The sequence below is a fragment of the Lissotriton helveticus genome, chromosome 5_1 (genome assembly GCF_964261635.1).
Source record: "Lissotriton helveticus chromosome 5_1, aLisHel1.1, whole genome shotgun sequence".
Classification (NCBI taxonomy): Eukaryota; Metazoa; Chordata; class Amphibia; order Caudata; family Salamandridae; genus Lissotriton; species Lissotriton helveticus.
Window position 1 is genome coordinate 1,004,151,078 of NC_136065.1, and position 27,670 is coordinate 1,004,178,747.

A 27,670-nucleotide genomic window follows, 5' to 3' on the forward strand; every position below is an offset into this window, starting at 1 on the left:
AAGCCTGAGGCAGCGGGCTGTCCAACTAGCGCACGGATGACACCAGGGAATCACGAAAATGAAGTCGAGAATGAGTGAAAAGGTCTGGTTCCCGGAACTCGAGGAAATGGTAGAGGAATACGTCCGAAGATGCTCATTGTGCCAGCTAACGAGTGGTCCAGAGAAGCCCAGCCCGATCATCACAGAAGAAGCCTGCACAACACCCTGGTCCAAAATGAGCATAGATTTTGGGAGTTTCCCAGGAGGAGGCCACACATTAGTAGTCATAGACGCCTACTCAAAGTATCCGGTAGTCGAGCCCATTGCATCGACAGCATTCAACCACATCGGGCCCGCACTAGAGAAGATATTTGACATGTTCGGGTTCCCTCAAGAGGTGCGCAGTGACAACTGTCCTCCGTTCCAAGGAGCGGAGTTTGCCACTTTCCTCCGTCAACGAGGCATATCGCACCGGCGCATCACACCACAATGGCCCCAAGCAAACGGAGACGTAGAACAGTTTATGCGCACGCTCAACAAGACGTTCCGCATAGCCGTTGTGGAGCAAGGGGACCCGGAGCACAAGCTACACGAATTCCTGAGAGAATATCGCAGCACCCCTCACTGTACGACCCAGAGGAGCCCTTGGGCCCTGATGTTCCACGGCCCTTGCAGAGATTTGCTCCCCACCTACCCGGAGTGGTTACCACCTCCTCCAGACATGGGAACAGTGCAGGAGCGGAGAAGGCGACAGAATCAGGAAGCCAGCATTAGACGCCGAGCTACCAATAGAAGGCTCAGCCAAGGAGCGACTGTCCTCCTACGTCACCGGCGACAAGGAGGGAAATTCCAAACGCACTATGAGCCAGGCACCTGGACCGTCACTGCGAGCCATGGCACGATGGTGACCGCCCGGAGAGGCACGGAAGAAGTGTCAAGGAACACATCGTGGTTCAAAGAGGTCCCACCAGGACAATGCCAGGACACCCCGAACCTAGCTCTAGACCCTGAACCCCTGGCTGCAGCCGAAGGAGGAGGAGAAGAATCCGCCAGCAGCCAGGCCAGTGAGAACCTCGAGTCATCCCGCTCCCCTACACCCGAATCCAGCTCAGAGGACCGAAGCCAGAACAGTCCAGAAGGGCGTACCGGTACCCAGCGGTACAGCTTGTGGCCAAACCCCCGCCCAAGCCAGAGACTTAAGGACAATGCATGCTGAGCAAGCCGAAGACCCGTCTGGCCTGGATTCACACAAGTACTGTGTGCTGATGAGTGACACCTGAAGACGTTCTGGTGTGAAGTGTTCAAAATGTTTGTTAAACTGTTTGCATTCAAAGATCCGAGTTGGATAGGGATGTAGTGGTAAGGGGTCTAGTTGTCGCACTGTACATGCATCCCTCACATCCGCAGGCCAGGCGTGGCCTGCGGGGATAATAAATAAAGGGCGGCCGCACGAGGACGTCACTTCCCTAGCCAGCAAGTTGGTGTCAGCGTGTTCCCTGCTGCGCGCTAGTGCCCGCGCCATAGGCCATAACCAGCGGGGTGTCTCCCCCATTACAGTGGTTAATCAGCACAATCAAGAACAGGCAAGGGTCTCAATGCCTGCCACAGATGCACTGGGAGTTGCGGCAGCTCTCACTCCCTTGGTAATGCTGTGTGGAGGCAGGGCATTGTAAGGGGCCGGCCTAACAACCCACACGAAATCGCCTCGCTGACCAAATTTCCTAATCCATAAATCAACAACAACACACACAGCATAACTAGTACGATGTTCTCTCTGTGCTCGACGAGTCCAGGCCTAAATAGAAGTATTGTTTAGCTGCTAGACAGAAATATGCTACTGACTAGGCCTTTGGAAGAACAAAAAGTAAAACACATATTGTTTGTTCGTCCAAAATACAAATGATTAAAGAGAAGGAAAAACAGTGCTTAGTTTTAAAAGAATAAGTGTCAGGGCTCTCGTTGGGAGGCCACTGCAGCTTGCTCCACACATTGCCCCTGCCAGCTGCCAATGACAGTACAAACACAGCTACTAGCCATTACACTCTTACAAGTAGGACAATTCATACTAACCCAGGCCCCCAAAGCAATCAAAATGGCTTGGGAGGCAGGTATCAGTCATTGTAAATGTAAATTGAATTAATAAACAGCTTTTGTGCTCATACCTAAATTAGCCAGACAGCGCCACCATGTGGCAGACTGTCATAAACCCCGGTGATAGCAATTAGGTGCTGGTTCAGAGCACTGGAAACCACCGGCTCAAATTAAGCTCTGAAGGAAAAAACAAATGCCGAAAAGCCCATAACACAGTACCTTGCAGCATCTGGTGTGAGGAGGGCGGGGGTCAACTGTTCCGGAACCCCCTTGCCTTTCAAGGGGCCCCAATTAGTTCAATGTCATTGATTATCCGTGAGAATCAGGGGCTCCACCTCATGATCCGCTGGGGGAGGAGGTCATTTTGCATTGCGCAACTGGATGCAGTACGGAGGGACGGAAAGCTTACGTGCCACCAATAGCGGAGTAGAAATGTGTAGATTGGAAGACCGACCCTAGAGAATGGCTTATATTATTGTGGGAGGCGAGCTCTATAACTTAGCACTAATATTATGATGGCATTAATTGTGTGTTAACAGCTATGACCATACAAGGGGAGGAGAAAGTGGATACCTTAAATGATTACTAATGAAAAATGACCTGAGCTGAGCTAGTCACCTACTAGCTAATTGAAGGTAGAGGTGTCACATGCTTGGAACGGATCAGTATATCACATCCTGGCTAGGGTTGTTCGCAGCGGTGGCTCCTTCCCTATGGTGGAGGAGAGTTGCGAAAAATAAAAATAAAACCATAATAATCCCGGGTATATTATTGTTTTATTTTTTTTCCTGGCTGAGTCTTTGGGGGCGGGGACAAGAGGAATGACAGACACTGAGGGGAGTAATTGCACACGCTGCCTTTAGTGGGCATGTGGGGTTGGCCGGCCGTCTCAGGAAGCCAAACCGGTATGCGCACTGAAGCGGTCTCCAACCCGAGCTGCATTGGAGCCAGGAGGCACAGGCTCCCAGTCTCACTGAGGGTACTTGGGTCAATCCTGATGCTGCTCTGATGCTGCCAGCATGATGAGAGCAGCCTCAGGATTGGCTGCTGGGGAATCTGTGCATGCAGTGGACTAAAGCTAGTGAGGAGCGAAAGACCAGCAATGTGGCGGGTACGCCACTTTGCCCGGACGCCGTCCGCTACTGGTTGTTAGAACACTGTCCTGTGTCAGCTATGGTCTAGACTCCCCCACATCACCACCATACCACTGTACGGCCTGCTTATTTAGCAAGAAAGGGCTAGTGTGGGCAACAGGGACTCAGGATCAAGCAGAAGGCAAGAGGAGGATCTTGTTAAGTGGCCCTGGGGACAAGAGGGTCTCTGGAGTACAGCTGAATGTGGCAAAGAGGGAGGTACTGTTTAAGCATGAGAAATTAGATACTATGTCTTCAGCATGGGAATTCTGGTGGGATAGTATTTCTCATGGGAAATCTGGAGGCACGTCCCACGCAAGTATTACCGATGTTATCTGCAGTCACAGTAATTCGGATGTGCACACACTTAGGATCAAGGAGAAGAGGGAACTATGCGCTATAAGTCAAATTCTAAGAGGAACATTGTCAAACAACTGAAATTAGCTGAGTAAAGTATCTGCTACAGAAAGTCGTGTCTGCATGTTCTCTTGGAAAAGTATTAAGAGCTTTCTTTTTGAGAATCTAATCATTACTTGGATAAACAAACAAAAACCTGTTCAATCACTGAAACCAACAGCATTTTTAACTTCACAGCTATTATTTTGTTATCCTGTTAATTCTCTCGTTAGTGAATTGTCTCATTTTGAGTAACTGATAGTATGTAGGTCTGCAAACTACATGTCACTGCAATACTCTCCCTAGGAAGGCACTTTAAATGTGCAACTAAAGTGACCCAAATTAGGTTCGGACTTTACATGCTTTTTTCTGTCTTTGTCTACATTCAATTCTTTTTGGGGGCTGTGTGCCTCTACAGCTCTCAAAAGCCAGTACTTTGTCTTCAGTCATAGCTTAATTTTAGCCGGGAGAAAGACACTTGCATTTACTGCGGGCCATCAGCATACTTGTAAAGATTGTAGTAGGGAATATCAAATTCCAAAAATCGATGGGTCACAGTATCATGACCACAATATTGAGGGACAAGTAAGAAAGTAATAGTATCTTTATTCAATTTCATTATAAAATCATAAAGCACATCATTCACAGAACATATAATAAGGAAAATGCTACTTACCAGTATGCAGCTGTTCTTGGCATGTAGAGCTGCAGAGTTACACACTATGCATAGATGGCCACCTAGTGTTGGGCCCCGATGTTTGCAGTTTGTTTTGTTGCAGAAAAGTCTTTGGAAGTCACGGTATACGTGACTCCTCCTTTGGATGATACTGCGCATGGGCATCGGCTCCATCCCCAGATTGTTTTTCGCCATTAGGGAAGTGATGGAGCTGTACAAGAAGTAGTGATGTCCATGTATTTTGTATCTAATTAAGATAATACTGGAACAGATAAAGGTAGCCGGGGAGACGGGTGGGCGTGTGTTACTCCGCAGCTCTACATGCCAAGAACAGATGCATACTGGTAAGTAGCATTTTCCGTTCGAGGCATATGAGCAGCAGATTACACCCTATGCATAAATTGTAGAGCAGTACCCACCTTAGCGGCGACCACCCCTATCAGTTGCTGTTGTTTGAAATAGAGTTTTTAGTACAGTCTGGCCCACAGTGGATTGCTGCTTAGTTTGCACATCTACACAATAGTGTTTTGTGAATGTGTGTGGGGTAGACCATGTAGCTGCTTTGCATATGTCATCTAAGGGAATGTTCCCTAAGAATGCCATAGAAGCCTCTAACTTTCTTGTAGAATGGGCTTTTGGGGGAATTGTTAACGTACACTTGGCTTTTTGGTAACAGATTTGTATGCATTTGACAATCCACCTTGCAATTCCAGATTTTGATATAGGATTTCCTTTATGTGGTGGTGAAAAGGATACAAAAAGCTGTTTTGTTTTGCGAAAACTTTGTGTTCTTTCTATGTAATAAAGTAGCGCTCTTTTAACATCTAAAGTGTGTAGAGCTCTTTCAGCGACTGTTTGTGGCTGCGAGAAGAATACGGGTAGCTCCACAGATTGAATTAGATGGAATGGTGAAATGACTTTTGGAAGGAATTTAGGATTAGTACGAAGAACCACTTTGTTATGATGCATTTGCAGGAAAGGTTCTTGAATGGTAAATGCTTGCAGTTCGCTTACTCTTCTAAGAGAAGTGATGGCTACTAGGAAAGCTACTTTCCAAGTTAGGAATTGCAATTCACATTTGTGTAAAAGTTCAAAGGGCGGTCCCATGAGACGTGTGAGAACGACGTTTAAGTTCCACACTGGTGAAGGTTGTGTTCTGGGAGGAATTATTCTTTTCAGCCCTTCCATGAAAGCTTTTATAGCTGGTACTCTAAAAAGAGATAGAGGTTGTCTATTTTGTATGTATGCTGCTATAGCAGCAAGGTGTAACCTTATAGATGTGTATGCTAAGTTACACTTTTGAAGGTGTAGGAGGTATCCTATGATGTGTTGAATAGACACATCCATGGGATTTATGTGATTGGTTTGACAGTATATCACAAACCTTTTCCACTTAGCAGCATAACATTCTCTGGTAGTGGGACGTCTAGCTTCTTTGATGACGTTCATACATTCTTGAGGAAGGTTAAGGTAACCAAACTCTATGACTTCAGGAGCCAGATCGCTAGGTTGAGCTGAGCTGGGTCCGCGTGTCTGATCTCTCCATGGTTCTGCGTTAATAGGCGTGAAGGTAGGCTTCGTTTTTGGTGTGGCACCACTGATAGTTGCAGCAGTGTGGTGTACCACGGTTGTTTGGCCCACGTTGGAGCAACTAGAATGAGTGTTAGGGAATGTTGCTTTAGTTTGCGTACCACTAATGGAAGTAGTGGGAGAGGAGGAAAAACGGGTATCTGGCGGCGAAGTTTGGGCATTTTGCATTTTCGTGGGTGGCGAAGAGGTCTATCTGAGGTTGTCCCCACGTTTGGAAAAAAGGTTGAAGAACTTGCGGATGAAGTTCCCACACGTGGATCTGCTGTGTCTGTCGACTTAGTAGATCTGCCATGGTGTTTTGTACTCCTGTGACATGCTGGGCTAAGAGGAAGATCTTTAGAGTTATAGCCCATCTCCATATCTGCTGTGCTAACTGAGAGAGCTGCAGAGAGTGTGTCCCGCCTTGTTTGTTTATGTAGTACATCACTGTCATATTGTCTGTGCGGACTAAGACAGCTTTGCCTGACACTTGAGTTTCAAATGCTTTTAGGGCTAGAAAGACAGCTATCAACTCTAAGTGGCTGATGTGGAGTAGCTTTTGTTGCGGTGTCCACCTGCCTTGCATGGTGTGATGCAGTAGGTGAGCTTCCCAGCCGGAGAGCGACGCGTTCGCTGTCATGATTATTTGTGGAACTGGCTCTAGGAACGGTCGGCCCTTTGAAAGGTATTTTGTGCTCCACGATTGCAGAGAGCGATGAGTCCGACTGTCTACCAACACTAGGTCTCTTAATTGACCATGAGACTGGTTCCACTGTCGTGCTAGGCACTCTTGAAGTGGACGCATTTGCAATCTTGCGTGAGGTACTATAAATATGCAAGATGCCATCATTCCTATGAGTTGCATGAACAATCTAGCTGGAAGTGAGTGTTGTGGTTTGAATTTTGTTAGTAGCGTTTGTACACTTGTTATCCTGGCTGGAGAGGGATGAGCTAGTGTTAATTGGGTGTTTATTGTAGCACCGAGGTATTGTTGTGTGTGCGAGGGTAGCAGATGTGACTTGGTGTGATTTACTGTGAATCCCAAGTTGTGGAGTAGTAGAATTGTGGGGTGAGTGTGTTGTACACACTGGCCGTATGAGCTTGCTTTTATTAGCCAGTCGTCCAGATATGGGAAGACGTGAATCTGCGGTCTTCTTAAGTGTGCTGCTATGACTGCTAGGCATTTGGTAAACACTCTTGGTGCTGTTGTGACTCCGATTGGGAGTACTTTGAACTGGTAGTGCTGCCCGTCTAGCACAATTCTGAGATATTTTCTGTGCGCTGTGTGGATAGGAATGTGGAAGTAGGCGTCCTTGAGATCTAGAGTTACAAGGAAGTCGTTTTGTAACAGGAGCGGAAGGACTTGTTGAAGTGTGACCATATGAAAATGGTCTAACTGTATGTATATGCTTAGAGGTCTGAGGTCTAGAATAGGTCTCAGAGATCCGTCCTTCTTTGGAATTAAGAAGTATAGGGAGTATACTCCCTTGTTGTGCTGATGCTTTGGAACTATTTCTGCCGCATTTTTCTGCAGGAGAGATACCACTTCCTGTCTGAGCAGTGTCAAATGTTCTTGTGACATTGGATGCTGTCTGGGTGGTATGTTGGGGGGGGTGTTGGATGTTCGTTCTAAACAGTAACCTGACTGGATTATTTGAAGCACCCACCTGTCTGATGTGATGTTTTCCCAGTCTGGTAGATATTGCTGTAGTCTTCCCCCGACCGGAGTGGAATGGGGCGGGGGGAGGGGAGTCATTGGGTAGGGGTGGAGGCAGAGCGGGAATTGTTGTTCTTGCCTCCGCCCTTGTTGTTGTTACCTCTGTAACCACCCCTTTGGTAGCCCTTACTATATGTAGATTGTGTGGGGGCTTTGTAGGAGGTGGAAGCTGTGTCTGAAGCACATCCTCTGTTGTTACCTCTATAGGATGAGCGTCAAAATGAACGCCTGGGAGACTGCGACTGCAAGGCTCCCATAGATTTTGCTGTGTCTGTATCCTTCTTCATGTTTTTCGAGGGATACGTCCACATTGGGTCCGAATAAGTGTTGCTCATCAAAGGGTTGATTGAGTATAGCACTCTGGACTTCGGGTTTAAAACCTGATATGCGTAGCCACGTATGTCTATGCAGCAAAACACTTGTGTTAACTGCCCTGGAGGCGGTGTCTGCTGCGTCAAGTACACAACGAATTGAGGTGTTAGTAATATTTTTCTCTTCTTGGATAAGCTCATTAGCTCTATCTTTGTACTTATCCAGGAGGTGATGCATAAGTGACTCTAGTTCATCATAGTGTGCTCTGTCGTAACGTGCCAATAATGCTTGTATATTGGCGATACGCCACATGTTTACTGCTTGTGAGGCGGTTCTCTTTCCTGACGCATCAAGGAGTTTAGACTCTTTGTCAGGTGGGGAGCCTCACCTGATGTATGTGAGTTAGCCCTTTTGCGTGCGTTTGAAACTACAAGCGACTCTAGGGGAACTGGGCCTTTAATGTAAGCTGGATCTGAGGGTGCAGCTTTATATTTTTTCTCTATTATTGGGTTAATGACCCGAGTTCTAACTGTGTCCTTGAAAACCTCAGGGGCGTGTTTAATCACTCCTTTGAGCATGGGTAAAATGGATGAAGATCTTTGTGCACTGTCAAATGTATCTAGTAGAAAGTCTTCCTCTACTGTGTCTGAATGCATATCCATGATATTGCGCAGCTCTGTGTACCAACTGATTAAAGCCCATGGTGTCTTCTGGCGGGGAAGGCCTAGAGGGGTATATGTCATCTTGGTGGACATTTGGGACGTCTGGCGTGTTATAATTGTCCCATGGGTCAGGTGAGCCTGGGGGAATAGATGGACAACAATGGACAACAACGGAGGTACCTTTAACGTGCGTAACCACCTTCAATCCTTTGTCGAATGCCGTGAGTCGCTGCATCCAAAAACACTGGAAAATAATAACAAGCAACCATTTTAACTGGGGAAAACCCCTAGTTTCCTACAAGAGAGCCACAAGCCATAAAGATGCACTAGTTCACACTCGCCCAGTAAAACATCATAGTAGTCAGGAAACGACGGTACTTAACGCCTGGGGGCTCCCAGCTGTGTTGGGCCATTTCCCATGCGGGAATTGTAGTGTCTGCCATTTAACTGTACATACAAAGTTTCTAAATATCGAACCTGGGAAACAGTGGGTACAACGCAGCCACACAAACTGTAACACATGTAATGTGATTTATTTAATAACATGCCCTTGTGACCTCAAGTATGTGGGAATGACAACTAGACGTGTCAAATTGAGGATTTGTGAACATCGGAGTAACGTCCGATGTAAGAGGAATGCCACCAAGCTGACAAATCATTTAATTGAGAGAAATCATACACCAAACGACATGCGATGGACCATTATTGAGCATATCACCAGTGGTAATGAAAGGAGTCTGTTCGAGAAAGAACAGAGATGGATCCATTGTCTGTCTAGTCACCGTTCAGGACTGAACGATGACATTCCATGGGGATCAGTGTTGCGACGTTAACAGCATGACCTGCAAAGAATGCAGATGAATAAAACACACCATACTTCTCTCTGAAAAGATCGTTTCTCCACATATTATAAACAAGGGAACATTGGGTACCCTCTGTGCACAAATACATCCATGCCAGCCAAGACAGAGCCCCCTATAAGTACCAATAAGCATTAGCTTCTACCAACATGTACTTAAAAATAACATTAAAAAGTTTTGTATTTCCCTTTAATAACATGTGAATAACTTGTGGGACATTTACACCGGATCAACACGTGAAAATGCCCTGGGAGATCATAGCATGTCAAGCGCGTAGGTTCTGAGCGGAATAATAAAGTGTTCTTCTTAAAACCGCTCTTATAAACATGCAAACTTCTGGCCCTCAACATTTGAGTTCGCGGAGTGGCAAGCTCGAACACTCTGAGCGTAACAATAAAGTTTTAAACAACTTCTGGCCCTTTAAGAAGAAAGGAATAGAAACAAACGTCATGATACGCGACTCGCGTTTGACGTTATCTCACACCGTGACGCCCTGGTCCGATGTTCATTCGGGCCACGGAAGTGCAAACGATACTTTTTTGCCGGCGGCTCCCCACAGGCAACCTAAGTGGGGTAGCTAGGCGGGAGTTTTGAGAGGCAATGCGATTGGGAGTGAGAAAGTCTAAGCAACGCGGACGTTGCGGGGAGATATTAACAGCTTTCTCACTAATCCAATTACAGATTGTACGGCGTGAAGGAAACCCCTGCCGTGTATGCCCATGACATGCGGACAAAAAGCGCATTTTGTAAGTCCCAGGAGAGGTTGTTTTTCCTTCCATGATTTTAACTAATAACGGAGCTCTCACGGGTTCTGTTACAGTTAGTCTATGATTTTAAACAGCGTGCACTGCTATTACTAATAATTTTCTTTGTATGACCTGAGGCGTGGTTCTTTTCTACTGAATAGTTTGAATATTTTGCAGCCTCAGACGAATTGATGCGACAATTATAGTCGCCGTAAATTCATCCTCTTTGACTCCTCAATAACAGTCGATTTGTTGTAATATGGCAATACCAAGAAGTGATGAAAAGTCCATTTCTTGGCAGCTTAAGTACGATATATGCTTGCATGAATAGTGTGCGACCATAATGGGTGTCAGCTGGTGAAGGCAAGGGTTTGGAAACACTGCCCTGTGATTTCTGTTACAAGGTATAAATGTAATCATGTGATTAATATGTCTCTTGAAATACTGCTCTGCTTCCTCCCTACAGATAGAAGGCCCCAGTAAATTACTGAGCATGCCCCCACGGGTAAATCCGTGAGTAATTCACTACAATTAAAAAATAAAAAATAAATCACATTTATATCCTCACGGTTGGGTGCGCCTTAGCGCCGTGCATACCGCCGGAGGATTACATTTACGGTCCTGGCGAATGCTGAGCGATTCTGGCTCCTAAGCTGAAACATGTTGACCAATTTTTCAGAGGACTAAGGGTTTTCAATTTTAAAGAAACCTACTTGTTAGTCCCAAATTCACCTGTTGTTAACTAATGCTGGTTGGACTATTAATAAAGTAGTTGACAGTCACAACTACGCATGTTTGCATTCATTTATCACTTTTGGTTTTTCACTGCATCAACACACAAAAGAACCAGCTCCGCTGTAAACAGGCGTAGTAGCACACTGGGAGGACATTCGGTCCTTCCAGTGGGAACCCAATGATGAAGCATGTCACCACCAAGTTGGTGAGTGAGGGTTCTTTTTATAATTAACTTTTGTGTTCCTTCACCAGGTTTAGCTATATTTGGTTTTCTTGTTTTCTCATTGGTTTTCTCATTGAATTGCCACTTAAGGTGTTTTGTATTTATCACTCTTCCGTTGTTAACAAAAGTTTGATCTTAGGGGTAAAAGAGTGATTGTCTACACCCTGACTCTCCTATTGTTTGAAGTACTAACTGATTAAAGCCCATGGTGTCTTCTGGCGGGGAAGGCCTAGAGGGGTATATGTCATCTTGATGGACATTTGGAACGTCTGGCATGTTATAATTGTCCCATGGGTCTGGTGAGCCTGGGGGAATAGATGGATCATCTGGGTTACCCCCTATGTCATCAGAGCTATCATCCCCATTATCGTCATGTATGATAGAGTGTGTAGGGGAATGCTGTGGCAGGGGAACCGGTGGTGATGGCATAGGTGGAGGAGAAGGAGAAGGCACTCTTAGCGGGGAAGTAGCTATGTCCTTCTTCTTTGGAGGAGGAGCCGGTGCTGGTGTTTCTAGTGGTCGTTTATTTGAACTTAAAGTTAGTCGACTAGTAGTTGGATCTTTCACCAAAGTCTTTTGTGCAGGGTCCGGGTGAAATAAGTCCTCTGCAGAACTGTGATCTTTTGGCGTGGAGGAAGGTTTTGGCACCGAAGTTGCTTCTTTTGTTTTTTTGGTAATGTGTTTTACAGGAGAAGCTGGGATATTTTTCGTCTCCGATGATTTTTTCGGTGCCGATGAAGGTTTCGGATCGGGTTGTTTCTTCGGATCCGAAGCTTTGCCTGGCTCCGACCTTGGTTTCGGTGCTGATGGTTTCGATGTGGGCGTGGCAACCAATGGTGTCTTTTTCGGTGCCGGTAGTTGTGCCTCGGCACCGCGTGGAGGTCGACTCGAGCCCGAGTCGCCTGAAGGCTTTGTTAGCTTCTTAGCCGGGCCCAAAGGAGGGGCAATAGAAGCAGTGTCTCGGTGTGTACCCGACCCTGTGGGCGAGGGTGTGACCAGAGCTTTTTTAGGGTGTATCGAGGAAGGGTCGGGGTAGACGGTCTAACTTACGACCCGCTGCGCTGGAGAGATGTCCTCGACATCGGAATCTTCTGCCTCGGAGTTGCTGTCGACGCCATGTTGTTCTGGGACGTCGACGCCTTCCTCGAAGATGTCGTCTGGAATCGGAGCTGAAGATCTTTGAGCCATTGTTCTCCGAGCTCTTCGGTCCCTGATCGTCTTCTTGGAGCGGAAGGAGGCACAAGCAGAACAGTCTCTGGCCTCGTGCTCCGGGGAGAGGCAAAGGTTACACACCTCATGAAGGTCGGTGTGGGGAAACTTCGACCCACATTGAGGACACTTTTTAAATGGCGTCCTTTCCATGATCTGGAGTCGAGGCCTAGTTGGGCCCGAAGGCCTTCGACGGCGACCGGAATCGAAGTCCTGGATGTTGATAGAGTAGCGTCGATTGGAAACGCGTTCTAAACTGAATTCTTGAAGCTGGTGAGGATTGCGCACCAACGGAAATCAGTTCCAACACGGAGCGCTGGAAACATATCCAAGCCCGGTGGCGGAAAAAAACAATCTGGGGATGGAGCCGATGCCCATGCGCAGTATCATCCAAAGGAGGAGTCACCTATCCCGTGACTTCCAAAGACTTTTGTACAACAAAACAAACTGCAAACATCCGGGCCCAACACTAGGTGGTCATCTATGCATAGTGTATAATCTGCAGCTCATATGCCTCGAACATACCTTGTCAAGCAATAATGGAGAGAAGAAGAAGAGGTGACAAATTCCACATCTAATGCTCTTGGGAGTTATAACCTAAAACATTGACCAATAACTATCTCTTTTGTGGATGTTATAAACCTATTTGTAATAATCAATTTGCTAAAAATGAGTGCTCTGTTAATAAAGTGACAAGTGCATATGCTTTAACGGCTATAATAACAGAGATAATAGGTTTAAAATACACAATAATTGCAGTTTGGTACTATCGTCACAAGTGCACAATATATCAATTTAAGCTAAAAGTAACACATGGTTGGTTATGTTGTAACTTGCTAAAATCATTATATAAGCTTTTACACATGAATTAGTCAAAAACATTAAAACAATATTCATGGAATAATAAAATACCCTGGTATAATCCTTTTGTGTTTCACAACTCTACTCCTTTAAAATCTACTGGGATTAGCCTATTTGTGCTTGTTTGATATTCTTTAATGCTCCACAATGTGTTGCCCACACGCGGGAGCGAGTACCTGGACAGGCTAAAAACAAGGCATTCTGTACTATCACTTTTCTTAATTCTGACAATTTCATTTAAACGATTAGCTGCCAGAATTCGGCAAATTGCAATTAACCAGGTCTTTCTTATTGATTTGTACATGGGGCAAAATAACAAGAAGTGAACTTCTGATTCAAGGGCCTCGTCACACCCTGGACAGCTGGGTGCGATGTCAACACCATTCCAGGTACTAACAAAACTGTTGACCGGGAGGATACCATACCTAAATTTCTAGTAAAGTGTTCTTGCTAGTGGTGGCTCTATTCGGTACAAGAAATCTTCTTGCCAGATTTCATCTTTTCAGTTTATGAATAGAGAGGTTAGGGTCCACATGTTACTCCTATTTAGCCAGTTGTCCTCTATCTGTCTCCAGTAATTCTTTTTCATATGCTTAACTGAGCTTTCCTGGCTATTACCTGGGGATAGCCATAGGTCACTCATGCCGAGTTTAAACAGCCATTGCTTAATATGGTTGAGCCATTAAACACTGCCTTTCGTATCCAACACTAGTATTTCTTGAAATGATTCTTTTATAGGCAGTGGGGACTCATATACCCATATACGTAGCCAGAAGACGAAGGGGCATAGGGCAAATGCATGGGTGACATTCCTCATGCCCAACTCTAGGCACATTGGCAATAATGGGACGTTTCAGGGAAGTTTTGACAGACAAAATATCAAACAGGTTAGTGCACAGAGGGACATAAGGATTTTATTATTCTTAACTCCCCATCTACGTACCTCGAATACAAGTATATTACAAAGTAGCGGTCGCCACTGGGTAGTTATAGTTAGGTCAGCGTTTCCATAGCAATTGGATTTTTTGTGATACTAAATAACTGTAGCACCATTTGACGAAATCTCCCCAAGATTTTCCAAAAGGTGCTACTTTCTGACTAGGTTGTGCAAGGAAAGTTCTGGGTGATCTGTCAAGCAGCATCCAAAAACAAAGGGGTCTAAAAAAAACAAAATCCCTATGCATTTTCCATAGACTTCTTCAGGTTTGGCTACAGCAATCACAGCTGAACACAATTGAACCAAAATCAGCAGGAAGCTAGATCTTGTTACACAGATTGTGATTTGGTGTAAATCCTTTCAGTAGGTTTTGAGAAATTAAGGTTTAAATATATTTGTATATCTACATGGTCGGGTTCGAGAGATTCTCACGACAATCCATCAAACCCAATTCTAAAAAAACTGAGCATTCGGATTGGCCCAGCAAATTTTTTTCCACTGGGACATCTTGCTCTTGCGGAAGCCAGACTCCCATGGAGCGAGTGCTCTGGCTGGCTGCCAGTAACATGAGAAAAATTTTGCTGCCAGCTATTAGAGGACTCAGGGCTTTAGTCCCCTGACCGAAAGTCAACAGAAACAATAACTTAAGGGTGCAGGGTAAGGATACCTTACCCCCTTAGGACCTATGAGGGGGACCCAAAAGCCTACCGGGGTGCAAAAAAAAAGAATCTGGAATTTTAGCTGCGAACCTGCAGAACTTCCATGGCAGCTGGGGGAGGGGTCGTTATTTAATTAAGGGACGAGGGCAAGGGCCCCTTCCCCAAACAATTATAGCTCCCGGTGAGCCCAGCCCCAGGGCAGCATTACATAAGGTTAGGGGCTCGCGGCCCTCTCCCTGAGCCATTATAGGTCCCAGGGACCCCAACCCTGGGACAGAAATGGCAATAAAAGGGGAGAGGTGCCATGCAGCCCCATTCCCTAAACCCATTCCCGAGGGTGGATATATTTATTTTCTGGGGAAGGGGCCACATGGCCCCCTCTAGAGCCATTAAAGGCCCCAGGGAGCCCACCTCCGGGACAGACTAATAAAATAAAAGGGGAGGGGGCCATGCAGCCACCGTCATCAAGCCTCAAAAGGCCCAGGGGCCAATAAACTTTATAAAAGGAAGGGGGGCTGCACTTTTTTTTTTAGTCTGGAGCAAACACACAGGGAGCTTTGAAAATATTTCCGCTGGCTGGGAGCAGTTTTTGTTCTGTTTCCCTGCCCGCAGTGATGTGGGCAAGGAGGGAAACAGATCAAGAGATTAATCCCACCCAGAAGCAGCAGCATAGGTAGCTGCTCCCTGCGGGCGGGAGCCATGCTGGCTCACAGGATGCTGGAAGCGGGTTAGGCTCGTGAACATCAGAGCACCCACCTTGACAAAATGCAGGCGATGGGGTCTCCGAGGCTGAAAATGACTCAGGGAGGGTAGCCATGGCCCTCCCTTTAAAATTCATATGGTCCTGTGGGATGGGGGTCTCCAGGGCCTAATGTGGCTCAGGGAGGGAGCCACATGGCTCCATCCTTTTTAAAGGAATGGCCATGGGTGATGGGATTCCCAGGGCCTAATGATGCTCAGTGAGAAGAGCCAGACAGCCCCCATTCCCTTTAAAAAAAAAAAAAAAGACCATTGGGATAGAGCGCCCAGGGCCAAATGAGGCCGGGGGAAGGAGGTCACATGCCTCCCCCCCTCATATTTTATTGGTATTGTCCGGGGGGAGGGGATCCCCAGGTCCTAATAAGGCTTGTTGTGCCCCGCTCCCCTTTTTTCTTGTACTTGGCCCGAGATAGGGTACCTGGGACCCAAAGGCCAACCTTATGCTGTGCACAGCAAAGGCCATGTGCAGCATGGGGTTGGCTGCCTGATGGGGATTCGGCCAGGCCCTGCGGTCAACTCCCGCCACGAATGGAGGGGGTTGGTTTTACTTACAGTAATAAAATATTACTTTACAATTAAAAAAAACTGAAATTCACTGAAAAATAACAAAGGTTAGGGTAGAATTATAGTTAGGTGTGATAAAAAGATCGTTTTTGTTTTGAAAATGTAGAAATTCACTGGAAAAAACAAAGGTTAAAGAGATGTTATAGTTAGGTAAATATGTCAGGGACAACATTAATGTTTCTTTTTTTATTGTTTTTATTGGTATTTACATGTTACAAAAATACAGTGTGACATATAACAAGTATCAAGTTTTTATCGGACATTCACATAGGGCAAAGCAGTTTGCGGAGGTGACTGTGTTCGATTGTGGATGAGTGATTTAAGACTAATATTTTTCCGTGAAGCACACCTTTCTATTGTAACCTTTAAACACTTTTTAACCTTTTTTCTGGCTTGCAACAGTGGGATACGTGCTGTCTATGCACGTCTAACTTAAACACTCAATCTCAAGTCTTAGTCAACTTGACCATTGTGCACAGTTGCTAAAGCATTTGCCATCTACCTTCTTTTTAGACAACAATAAACTTTATCGCAAACAATGTTTACATCACATTAAACTTGTTTATTTATACAAAAATACGCCATGAGCGAACATTATCATTAATCCAAAAATAACTTAATTTTCATTAACAATCTTCCACCATATTGAATTATTTCACAAATGTTTCTTGCATGCCCAATGCATTTCGGGCGATGAGCCCTTCATCGGGGGCTCCAATCTGACAATATTACATAATCATTCTTAAAGTTGTGCCAAAACACTGAATCATACATCAGAAGTATCCAAACATTTTTACAATGTCATTACATGACAATCCATTTCTTTTAACTTTGCGTTATAACATGACCACGCATTGACCATCTGTTCTAGGTGTCAGAACCTCAAATAAAACAAATCAAAATAAAGTGAAACAAAAGTAAATACCATGAAATTCGCTAGCTTAAATCACCCGACTGTTTCCTCAATTGTGCACAGAAAATGAGAATACTCACTTCTCAAACACTGCATAATAGTGGAAATGCTTAAAGCGTTGTTTCTTTTTACTGATCTCCAACTTCACAATGAAATCTCCTACTGGCTCTGAATTTTTTTTCATGGTATTTACTTTTGTTTCACTTTATTTTGATTTGTTTTATTTGAGGTTCTGACACCTAAAACAAATGGTCAATGCGTGGTCATGTTATAACGCGAAGTGGATTGCCATGTAATGACATTGTAAAAATGTTTGGATACTTCTGATGTATGATACAGTGTTTTGGCACAACTTTAAGAATGATTATGTTATATTTTCAGATTGAAGCCCCCGATGAAGGGCTCATTGCCCGAAATGCATTGGGCATGCAAGAAACATTTGTGAAATAATTCAATATGGAAGAAGATTGATAGTGAAAATTAAGTTATTTTTGGATTAATGATAATGTTCGCTCATGGAGTATTTTTGTATAAATAAACAAGTTTAATGTGATGTAAACATTGTTTCCGATAAAGTTTATTGTTGTCTAAAAAGAAGGTAGATTGCAAATGCTTTAGCAACTGTGCACAATGGTCAAGTTGACCAAGACTAGAGATAGAGTGTTTGAGTGATTGAAGACCCACAATGGCCCCAAAACTACCGCCCGATCTCACTAATTAACTTAGATTGCAAGTTATACGCCAAAGTCCTAGCCATAAGACTAAACAAAGTGATTCCACAGCTGATTGGGAACACACAGGTGGGCTACCTGAAAACACGCATGGCTCATGACAACACAAGACTCCTCTGCCAGGTCATAGAACATTAATGTTTCAAACTAAAAGAAACCACAGAAATTCATCAGGTATTGTTAGCAGAGTTAACTATAACTTGTGCCCCCACCATGGTCTGCTTAGGACCTTACATATTACATCACTTATGACATGTTCTATGACATCATTTATGACATAAATGATAACATCATCCAAGAATCTTTTTCTCATTTTGCTCTAGAAACTTTTATGGCAATAGAGGCCTGGAAGTAAGTACAAAATAGCTCAGAATATTATGAAGCATAATTAATGCCAACACAGATACAACTCCCTTGGGTGTAGCAAGCATGGATTATGTGCAACATTAACCCTATACCATACACTTCACAGGTCGCCTAGTTCAGATTGCCAACCAACCATAGATATAGGGTAATCCCTCATTGCACAAAGTGTTCGAATGTATACAACTGTTCAGAGGAAGCCAGGTTCCTCAAGATACTCAAGGTCTGTTCCAAAATTAATGCCCTCCTATTTACAGCTTTTATCTGTACCAAATCACCTCTCAGTCACCAAACCTGTATTTAGAAATGTAGTTGATATGAATAGAAAAGCAGGTACTGTAAACATTGCTTACTCTATGGAGAGAGTTTATTCTGTACTACACTGTTTGCAGACAGTGAAACTCTCATGGGAAATACATCGCAGAGTATTAAAAAGTATCTACTAAGAACAGTACACACTCTATGCAACACTTGTCAAAAAAGACCATATTCACTTAACATAACCAAGGTCTGAAAGCGCTAAAAATTATACATCCTACAGCCTTCAATCTACGGTGAAAACTTTACAGATAGTCTGTTTTCTAAAGCAAGAGAAGCACACCACCTTCTACGTCATGTAGAAATTATCATGCTAAGACAATTCTGTCTAATAACTTAAGGCGGGTTACAATACTTAGTATCTACTATGTAGAATCTTTGCCCTGTTGGAAAGTTTTTCAGGAGAACCCAAAAACTTTTTGTGGAAAATACTGGACACAAGTCATCAACTGTCACCTCCACGCAGAGTTACTCTTCAATACAAATATTTATAATGCATTCATTAACTCTATACACCTGTGATGCATTAGCAGCTCATACTCTTTGTAAACACACCCATTAGCTAGACACAGGCAGTACAAAATGAGGTGAAGTAATATGGAAATTACTCACCACTTCGTAAACTATAAAACAAACTATCACATTCATTGGATGATGTCATCAAAGATGTAATTTAAACAGAATATTTTGTAGGACCTGGCCCTGGTGAACACATTCTTAAACAGATCGATTTTAATGGGCACATCTGGAATCCATTAATTGGCAAAGGAATTATGACGATTTCAGTGAATAGGACAGGCATTCGGATAGCTTTCATTTACAGTGAAAATATTAGATCAGGGCAGAATAGGATACATTTTCTGACAGACTCTGACAATAAAATAGGTATATCTTCTGCGTCATTATTTATCTCATGTTTAAATGCTGATGTACCTTCTGACCAGATGCCAAATCCCACAAAGCATAATTCGAACTGCTGTTTCTACTGGATAACAGTTTCATGAGAAACATAGATTGGTGCCAGACACCTAAGAGGCATAATCATCCTTACGCACTGATGGAAATATTGACAAACAGGATGCAATCAGGAGCATTTTTTGAGATACTTCCCTAAAACCTTTGCTTATTTTAATCAATATGCATTAGAAATAGTGGTCCAAATAGAGTAATTGCAACACATTTATATTACATTGCTCACAATATCCCAAAAGCCCATTAAACTAGGCTCAATCGATTCAGTATACAACTCTTGGAATATTTGTTGTCGAAATGATTTAGAAAAGTGAGATTACAAGACTGAAGTAATTTGTGGACGAACCCCGCACACACGAGGTGGATTTTTAATTTGCACCTACCCTCTTACGCCAGAACCTGCTGTGGGAACAGCTGAAACGTGGCCCTGTGCCCTGGAAGGAGTATCTCGTTTTAAAAAGGTCAGTTTTGGCAAGAAAAGGGCTGTTTATTTGTGCCATAATCAGATAATCAACAATGTCTCCATTATTTTTGCTCTTAAATTGACTGTACAATTTATGTTTTGAATTTCTTCGAGCATGTTGCCAGAATGTACACACTGCTTGCTAATATTTTGTGGGGAAGTATATTTCTTTTTCTCCTTGATTAAGAAAAAAAAAACATTTAATCGCCAAGAAGTTCAATCAACAGTAAAGGATTGAAAAGAAATACATATTGGTTTCCGCAGAGTGTACATTCCACTCCCCCGAGAATAAACACAACTTTAGAGCTTTCTCCTCTATGACAACTATTCCCTGTTGCGTGAGTGCGAAAAACTTCTCATTTCAATAGTATTATCACACTGTAGTAAAAGGCGGGCAGCGCCACTGGCAAAAATGTGAAATCGGTTTATTAGCACCATGTCGTGCGACGCTTCTTTTCACGTGTTTTCGCCTTCAAGTTACAAGACACTGTGTTCTTGCACACTGGAAACCGCTGTTTCCTTCATGGTTGTTTTCAAGGCTCTCGGAAGTAATGGGTGCATGTACCCCATATTGACAGAACAGGGGCGGCCTTATGCATGTGCAAGCTGGGCACCTGCATTGGGCCGCCAAACCCCAGGGGCCGCCACGCCAATATATATCCTTAATATAATAATCCTCAGAGGATGGATACATATTTGCGTGGCGGCCCCTGGCAGGGATTTGTCGACCTCCTTCTCTGTTCCACTTCCAAACACCCTGATCCCCCCCCCCGTCTTGACTGGCGTCCGCGTTTCTCCGGGGGCCCCCTACCAACGCTCCCGCCATGAGCCTAGAGCCGCCCCTGGACAGAACAACACGACGCCTATTCTGTTTTGTGTGTACCTTGCAGAAGGTCAGATGTGAGATAGTGTGGTATCTTCCTATTTCTTAGTATTGCTGTTACTATTTGTGACATAATGGAATGCATCAGAATTGGTTACCATGCGTGACATAATAGAATGCATGACATGGTAGAAGGTTAGGATGTCATTGTGGTGATCTGAACTGTAGCAGTTGGAGCTGTTCTGGGACACAGGTTGGATGGGATCTTTAATGGAGAATAAAGCAGCTTTGCAATCTACCTTTGTGTGAGCCTGCATCTTAAATACAATAGATAGCTCACAATTGCTAAAGGTGGAGCGGTTGTCATTGAAGTTTGCTGAAAGAGTGAAGTTGGTTTTAGTGTTTACTCTACAAAAGTAGTAAATAGCGCATCATAGCATTCTGGTGTTTATTTAATGTACAAAGCTAATCATTTTCAGTAGGAATTTGGAATTGTATGTATAGCACAGCTCTCAGGGTATGCCACTGACTATTTTACAGCGCTGTGAGAGTGGGTGTGATGCCCATTAAGGAGGTATGGGCGAAAGAGGGCACCACAATAGCACACGCATTGACAGACAGAGGGAATTATGAATCTCTGGTGTGTACCATGCAGCACGTTCGATGGGCAGTGAGTTTAGGCAGGACGGTGCATTGACCACTAACTGAAATAATCCACTCTATGCAATATAACAGACTACAATCAGACATGAGGGATCATAGGCAGTGCTCTGCAGACCTTTTGCTGAACAATAGTGTCGGGCGTCATATTACATCAGTGCCCTCGGAGCGGAACTAAGTTCACTGAACAATGGTTTTGGGAGTCATATTACATCAGTGCCCTGGGGGCACAACAGATTTCACTAAACAGTGGTGTCGGGCGTCATATTACATTAGTGCCCTGGGGGCGCAACAGATTTCACTGAACAATGGTGTCTGGAGTCATATTACCTCAGTGCCCTGGGGGAGCAACAGATTTCAATTAACAATGGTATCTGGCCTCATATTACATCAGTGACATCAGGGCGCAACAGATTTCACTCAACAATGGTGTCTGGCCTCATATTACATCAGTGTCATGGGGGTGCAACAGATTTCACTCCACAATGGTGTTGGACCTCATATTGCATCAGTGCCATGGGGGCGCAACAGATTTCACTCAACAGTGGTGTTGAGCGTCATATTACATCAGTGCACCGGCGGCACAACAGAATTCACTCAACAATGGTACCGGGTGTCATATTACATCAGTGCCCTTGGGGCGCAACAGATTTCACTCAAAAATTGTGTCAGGAGTCATATTACATCAGTGCACCGGCAGCACAACAGATTTCACTCAACAATGGTGTTGGGCGTCATATTACATCAGTTCGCCGGTGGCACAACAGATTTCACTCAACAATGGTGTTGGGTGTCATATTTCATAAGTGCCATGGGGGCGCAACAGATTTCTACTCGTGGCTCTTCCAGTTGGTTTGTGCTGATTTGAATTGTTTTTCGCCAGGGCTGATTTTGGCATAAAGTCTCCCCCTGTATTAATGCACCGAAAGTACTCTTGGGTAGGCAAGGATATTTGTTAAAATTGAACCCATAATGAATGTCTAATAATTTTCTGGCTCAATATCGACTGTCCTTTACACAAATGCAATTTAATGAACCCATTATTTAAACAAGCATGGGCAAAGCCAATAGATCTGGCTTTGGCTGTTGGTTTTTTGGCTTTGCCAATGCTTCTTTTGTTTGTGAAGGATTTTTTTTACGAAGGTACATATTATATGACAACAAACATTATCCAAAATCCAAAATGTCTTTTTAATGCTAAAGCACACATCGCACACCCTGGCAGTCACAGGTACTACTTATTGTGCGGATGTTCACATTGTGCAATAAGTAATGCGCAACTCACAGGGAAGTCAGCTAACCATGTTGTCCATGATGATTGCTATGGTGGATGGAAGCAAAACGTGAATGACAGTACAGCAGACCAATCGATGAAGAGGGCTTACTGAAAAACCGTAATTATAGTCATTTTTATGTTATTAAAAACAAAATATCTTGGCTAACGCCAGACTTAAAAAGATATCTGATCGCTGGTCTCTGCTTACCATCTGGAAGCTCCTCGTTGAGTGGAACTCGCACTGCATCATATCGAAAAATATCGGAATGGTGGCTTTTCGGAGTTCAGTTTCCGGAATTAAAGTCATTTCCAACATTGGGCCCACCATTTCAGGGATGAACTTGATCTTGTGTTGACCTTAAACCAAAACAAATTAGGAATCAGGAAAGCTATACTGCATCGTGTAATACAATGGAAGTAATTGAAAATCAAAACGATGAAAGCAGGCGGACACTGAGCTGGTTTTTCTCTCTCATTGTTTATGCGCTGCTCATTAATGCATGTGATGCCCTTGTTTAAGCCAATAACCTTCAGAAAGAGAGGCAGACTATTATATTCCTAACCAGACCTTAAGTACAATTACCAGACAGCTATTCAACAGGGAGCGAGGCAGGCGCTCGCCGGGCTTTCAAAAACCAAACACGTTTACATGAATACACATTACACATCAAGCAGATAAGGGCTTCTGTCTTTCGGCGTAAGTTCTTAAGCATGGAAGAATGTAGTCCTTTCCCGCTGTCACTAACTGTCTTCTGTGAAATTACATTTAATTTTTTATTCGCAGCGACGATTTCTCTGCCTGCAATTACGTTCTTACATTGCTATAACGATCTTCCTCTTTTTGGTCATCACCATCACAAAGGGTTCCTATTCCATTAATTATTTTATCGAACCGTCCATCGGCCAACTGTACTATTATTCTGATTGCAAAAAACGGTGGCAATTTGGGACCAGTCTTTTTGTGACCAGAAACTTATTTTGTGAACTGACTTATGTTTTGTTAGGTCGCAGTGGCGTAGCTAGGTGGGAAACAAGCAGGTTGGTTCCCAGTCCGGCCCTGGAAACAAGTATTAAAATGCAATAGTTCTTGCCTTTGATTAAGTGAAAGCCATTTGCTTTGCTAATGGTATTCTATAGCAAATCAAATGGCTTTAACTTAGTGAAAGGCGAGACCTATTGCATTTTTAATGCTTTTTTTTTTTTTTTAGAGTTTTATATAGCGGGAACTAGACCCTGGACATCGAGTATCAGAGCACTTTACATGAGCACCAGTTTCGTTACAGATGGACACATTCATTTTTGTTAGGCACGGGGAGATTAAGTCATTTGCCCAGAATCACAGGATGTTGAGCACCCCTGCCAAGGCTCGAACCCAGTTCCCTAGCTTCAAGGTCGACTGCTCTAGCCGTAAGGCTACATCCTCTACCCATTACTGAGAGAGAGAGAGGCCTAGGTCATGGCACACATGCATTACCAGTGTTCGTTGATGACCAAAAATCCGACAAGGGATTCTGGGCACTCTGTGCAAGGGATGCACATCCGTCACCTTGCAGGGACTTTTCCATCCATTCATGAGCAAAACTCTGTGTTGAGCAATGACCTGCATCGCAGGAGCCACAGGTACCTTCATATGTACCTGTTATGAGCTGTGTCTTGCTTGTTATATGATCGAATTTATGTTCTTTGTTTTTCTCATTGTATTAATTTCACCATTTCTTGGCAGGTATTTAGCCTAATAAAAACATCAGGGCTCAGTGTTTAAACGGGACAGGCAAGATCAGAAATGTGGTCCCAGGCAATATCTAAGGCACAGGGTCAAATCTCCTTTCAAAGGCCAACTTACTAATATGGTGCCCTGTGTGATCTTGTTCAAGCATTGTTCTTTTTCTGCGGCCTACTTACAAACTGCAGTGGGGAATTAATAACAGATTGTATAATATCTAGGTCAGACGCTCTAAATATACTGCCTGGCATTTTGCAAAGCAGCAAATGTAAATAAAGGGCACTGACTGTGCACATTCTCCACATAATAATAATTGCTTGTTTTTGCATGGATTGTCTACAACAGTTCTACCGTAGCACGGTGTAACAGCTGGTTACCATTTGCGAACTCGGTATATTGACCTCATAATGGTGAAAGACTCAGTAAAGCCCAGTGGTGACCCAATCGTGTTTCCTGCAAGTCATAAAGATCTCAGCAACAACCACTGAACTCGCTAATCTGCCTTACCACCTCATGGTATGCAGTAAATCAAAGTGCCAGCCCTTGCAGAGGTTTATCACCTGACTGTCTGTAAGCACGTGCTAGAACTGATACTGAGATAACACATGCATGCAGTGTCGAAGACATATCACAGCTTCTTAGAAAAAAAAAACTACTCACCAGGAAATATTACACCAGTTTTTCACGTATTTGTGAAATAAAGTGGTGGCTTTTGCCAGAGGCCACAGTAGATGGATTCTGTTGGTTAGCGCGCTAATTGTGGAATAACTGAGTACTCGCAACAGTACAAAATGTCAACCACTGTGTGAACCTGAGCAAATCTGGAACTACCTGTCCCCCAGCGCCTCAGAGCATCTGTTAGAACAAACAGGCAACAGTGTACAGGGTACATGAAAAAACACCAAACGGCAACCATTACAGATCAAATAAATGAGGCAAAACAACGGCCTCGGCGACTCTATGGACGCTCAAAGACTCTAGTCCTGCGCTGAATAGACCATGAACCACCCCTTTGTACCCCCATTATAAATGACCCACTTGAATCAGGTGGCATGATGGAAGAACATCCGTGGGCATTTTGGTTATTTCCCATCTACTCACCCCATGTTCCGCCATGCCAAGTACACAGCCTCGCTCCGTTTTTTACAGAGACTCGGTTTGTGCGGATCGCGCCCACCGCACGCCGTGTAAAGACACTAGAGTTGCAACAGGGAGGTACCTTGGAGCCACAGTAAATTATTTTCGTGACTTTCACCACGCACTATACTACAAAACCCAATTATTAAATATCGCCTGAAATATCCGTCAACACTCATGATCCCTTTAAATCGGGAAACCTCTGACCGCATTAAAAATTCGATTAGTTAGTTAACCACCCTGATTTTCGTGAGGAATTAGCATCGGGTTTGGCCTCCATGCGCCATGAGAAGGACACTTCTATGCACGAGCAGGGAGAACCTTCCATTCTGCCTGCTCGCCCAGAGTCTCTCTGCACCCCCTACCGCCTCCAGGAGCACAGGCCCTGCACATGAAAAGTTCTGCACTCGCTCAGTGTATGGTGGAGACAAAGCACAGCCCCAGGACCGCCACGTGCAGGACAATGAATCAGAAACAGCAACAGCAGCATCTGCAACGAGTATCTGGGGGAATCAGTTCAGCAAGAAGTTGGTGGCAGAAAAACCACGTCAATGGCATGCCGTCTCTGTCTTTGCATTCTGGGACTTGATGCCCTGGTTTCCAAAGTGATAATCAATACGACAAGCCCACGATGCACAAAAAAACAAGCACGGTTCGCTTTCACTTTCGTCCGTCGTGACAGCTTTCTTGTCTTTATGGGGCCGTGTGTTTGAAACACATGGCCCCATAAAGATAAGAAAGCCTTTATGACGGGAGGAAGGCAGATGAGCCCGTTTAAGTGGGCCGTCTGTAAAAGAGAAAAGTCTACATCACAGAATGCTCTTTCCCAATTGCTGGCCACCGTTTAGCATAAACGGTGACAACGGCCAATGGGAAAGAGGGGCAGGGCTTGAAGCCCGTTACTGAAAGCTCATCCAAAACATAAAATCTCGCCAGCGAGACTGCGCATGGGCGCAGCCCATGCAGGCGAGACCTAAAAAAGGAATCGAAGTAAGTCACAATCCAAAATAATTAATATTTATTACATATGTCACAACTTGTGATTCTCTCTGATTAGCAACAGTCACAAGCATGGTGGCCTGCAAGAGTCATCAGAGAAACATGCCTTCAATTGATTTTAAATAAATAAAATGTTCCCCTCACCACAGTCACCTGCCAGATCAAACACAAATAACCGCTACAGCAGGCAACCGAGCCGATCTGATATCTGCGATATGGCTCAGCAGGGATGTCAACGAATTGTGGAGGGCAAACTATTTATGCGTTATGACCTGGTTTGAAAAGTGTATACCGGCGTGGTCTAGATTTCCTTACCCCTGGCATGGAGGATTGTCTTTGCAAAAAATGATTGTCCTACCAAAGTTCATGTAGTTATTCATCAATCTTCTGATCCCGCTCACAGATCAATTCTTGAAGCGAGTCTGCTCTAACCTTGTATCCCTGGCCTGGGTGAGTAGACAGCAATGGTGGGAAACTTTAACATTACCATTCCAGCAATTCACACAACACAGGCTACACCACACTTATTTCAGTCACACACTGTATTGCTGATTGATTAGGTAGCACCCTGCCCTCTGGCTACCGCGCCCTACCAGACTCTCAGGTTCCCACGTGCTAAGATTGACACAGTGGCTTATGCTAGATGGGAATGGGATTGCCTGAGGAGACTAGTTTGACTATGCTGTTTCTAGGCACCCACTATGCCACTAGCTCGAAATCCCCTGCTCCCCACCTTCATGGACGCAGGGTCATATCAGCAGGCTCGCCAACCGGGGCTTCTCACTTTCGGTGACCTTTATCCAAATAAGCAGTTCCGCCCTCAACTCTATGCAGCGGACCATCCCCTGCCTACCACACTTGACACTCTCCTAAATCGTCTAAAGAGAATTCCCCTTTGGGTCAATATCACACACCCAGCATTAATTTTGCCACAGACGCTCTTTACACACCAGTGAGACGAACAAAGAGGAAACGTAAAAATAAAATGTAAAAAGTATACAATTTATTTAGAGACTCATTAAAAACATATCAGACATAATATATGAAAAATGGTCCTTAGGTCCTTGTGATCTTTCCCTAACACAAAAATAATTAAAAAGAGCAATATTATAATATCAGATAAAAAATATATTCATAAAAACGTCATAAAAACACACAATTGGGAATACAGTAAGGAAGAAATAATTCCTATTCATGGAGAGAA

At 44.1% G+C, this 27,670-nt stretch overlaps 1 protein-coding gene across 1 annotated transcript in view; it reads right to left on the reverse strand.

Moving 5' to 3' along the window:
- DOCK1 (dedicator of cytokinesis 1) overlaps nt 1-27,670 on the reverse strand; it is a 1,311,419-nt gene that overhangs the window by 307,157 nt on the left and 976,592 nt on the right. Inside the window, exon 33 of the mRNA XM_078643512.1 lies at nt 22,816-22,964. Coding sequence (XP_078499638.1) covers nt 22,816-22,964 — 149 coding nt within the window. The remainder of the gene's footprint in view (nt 1-22,815; nt 22,965-27,670) is intronic.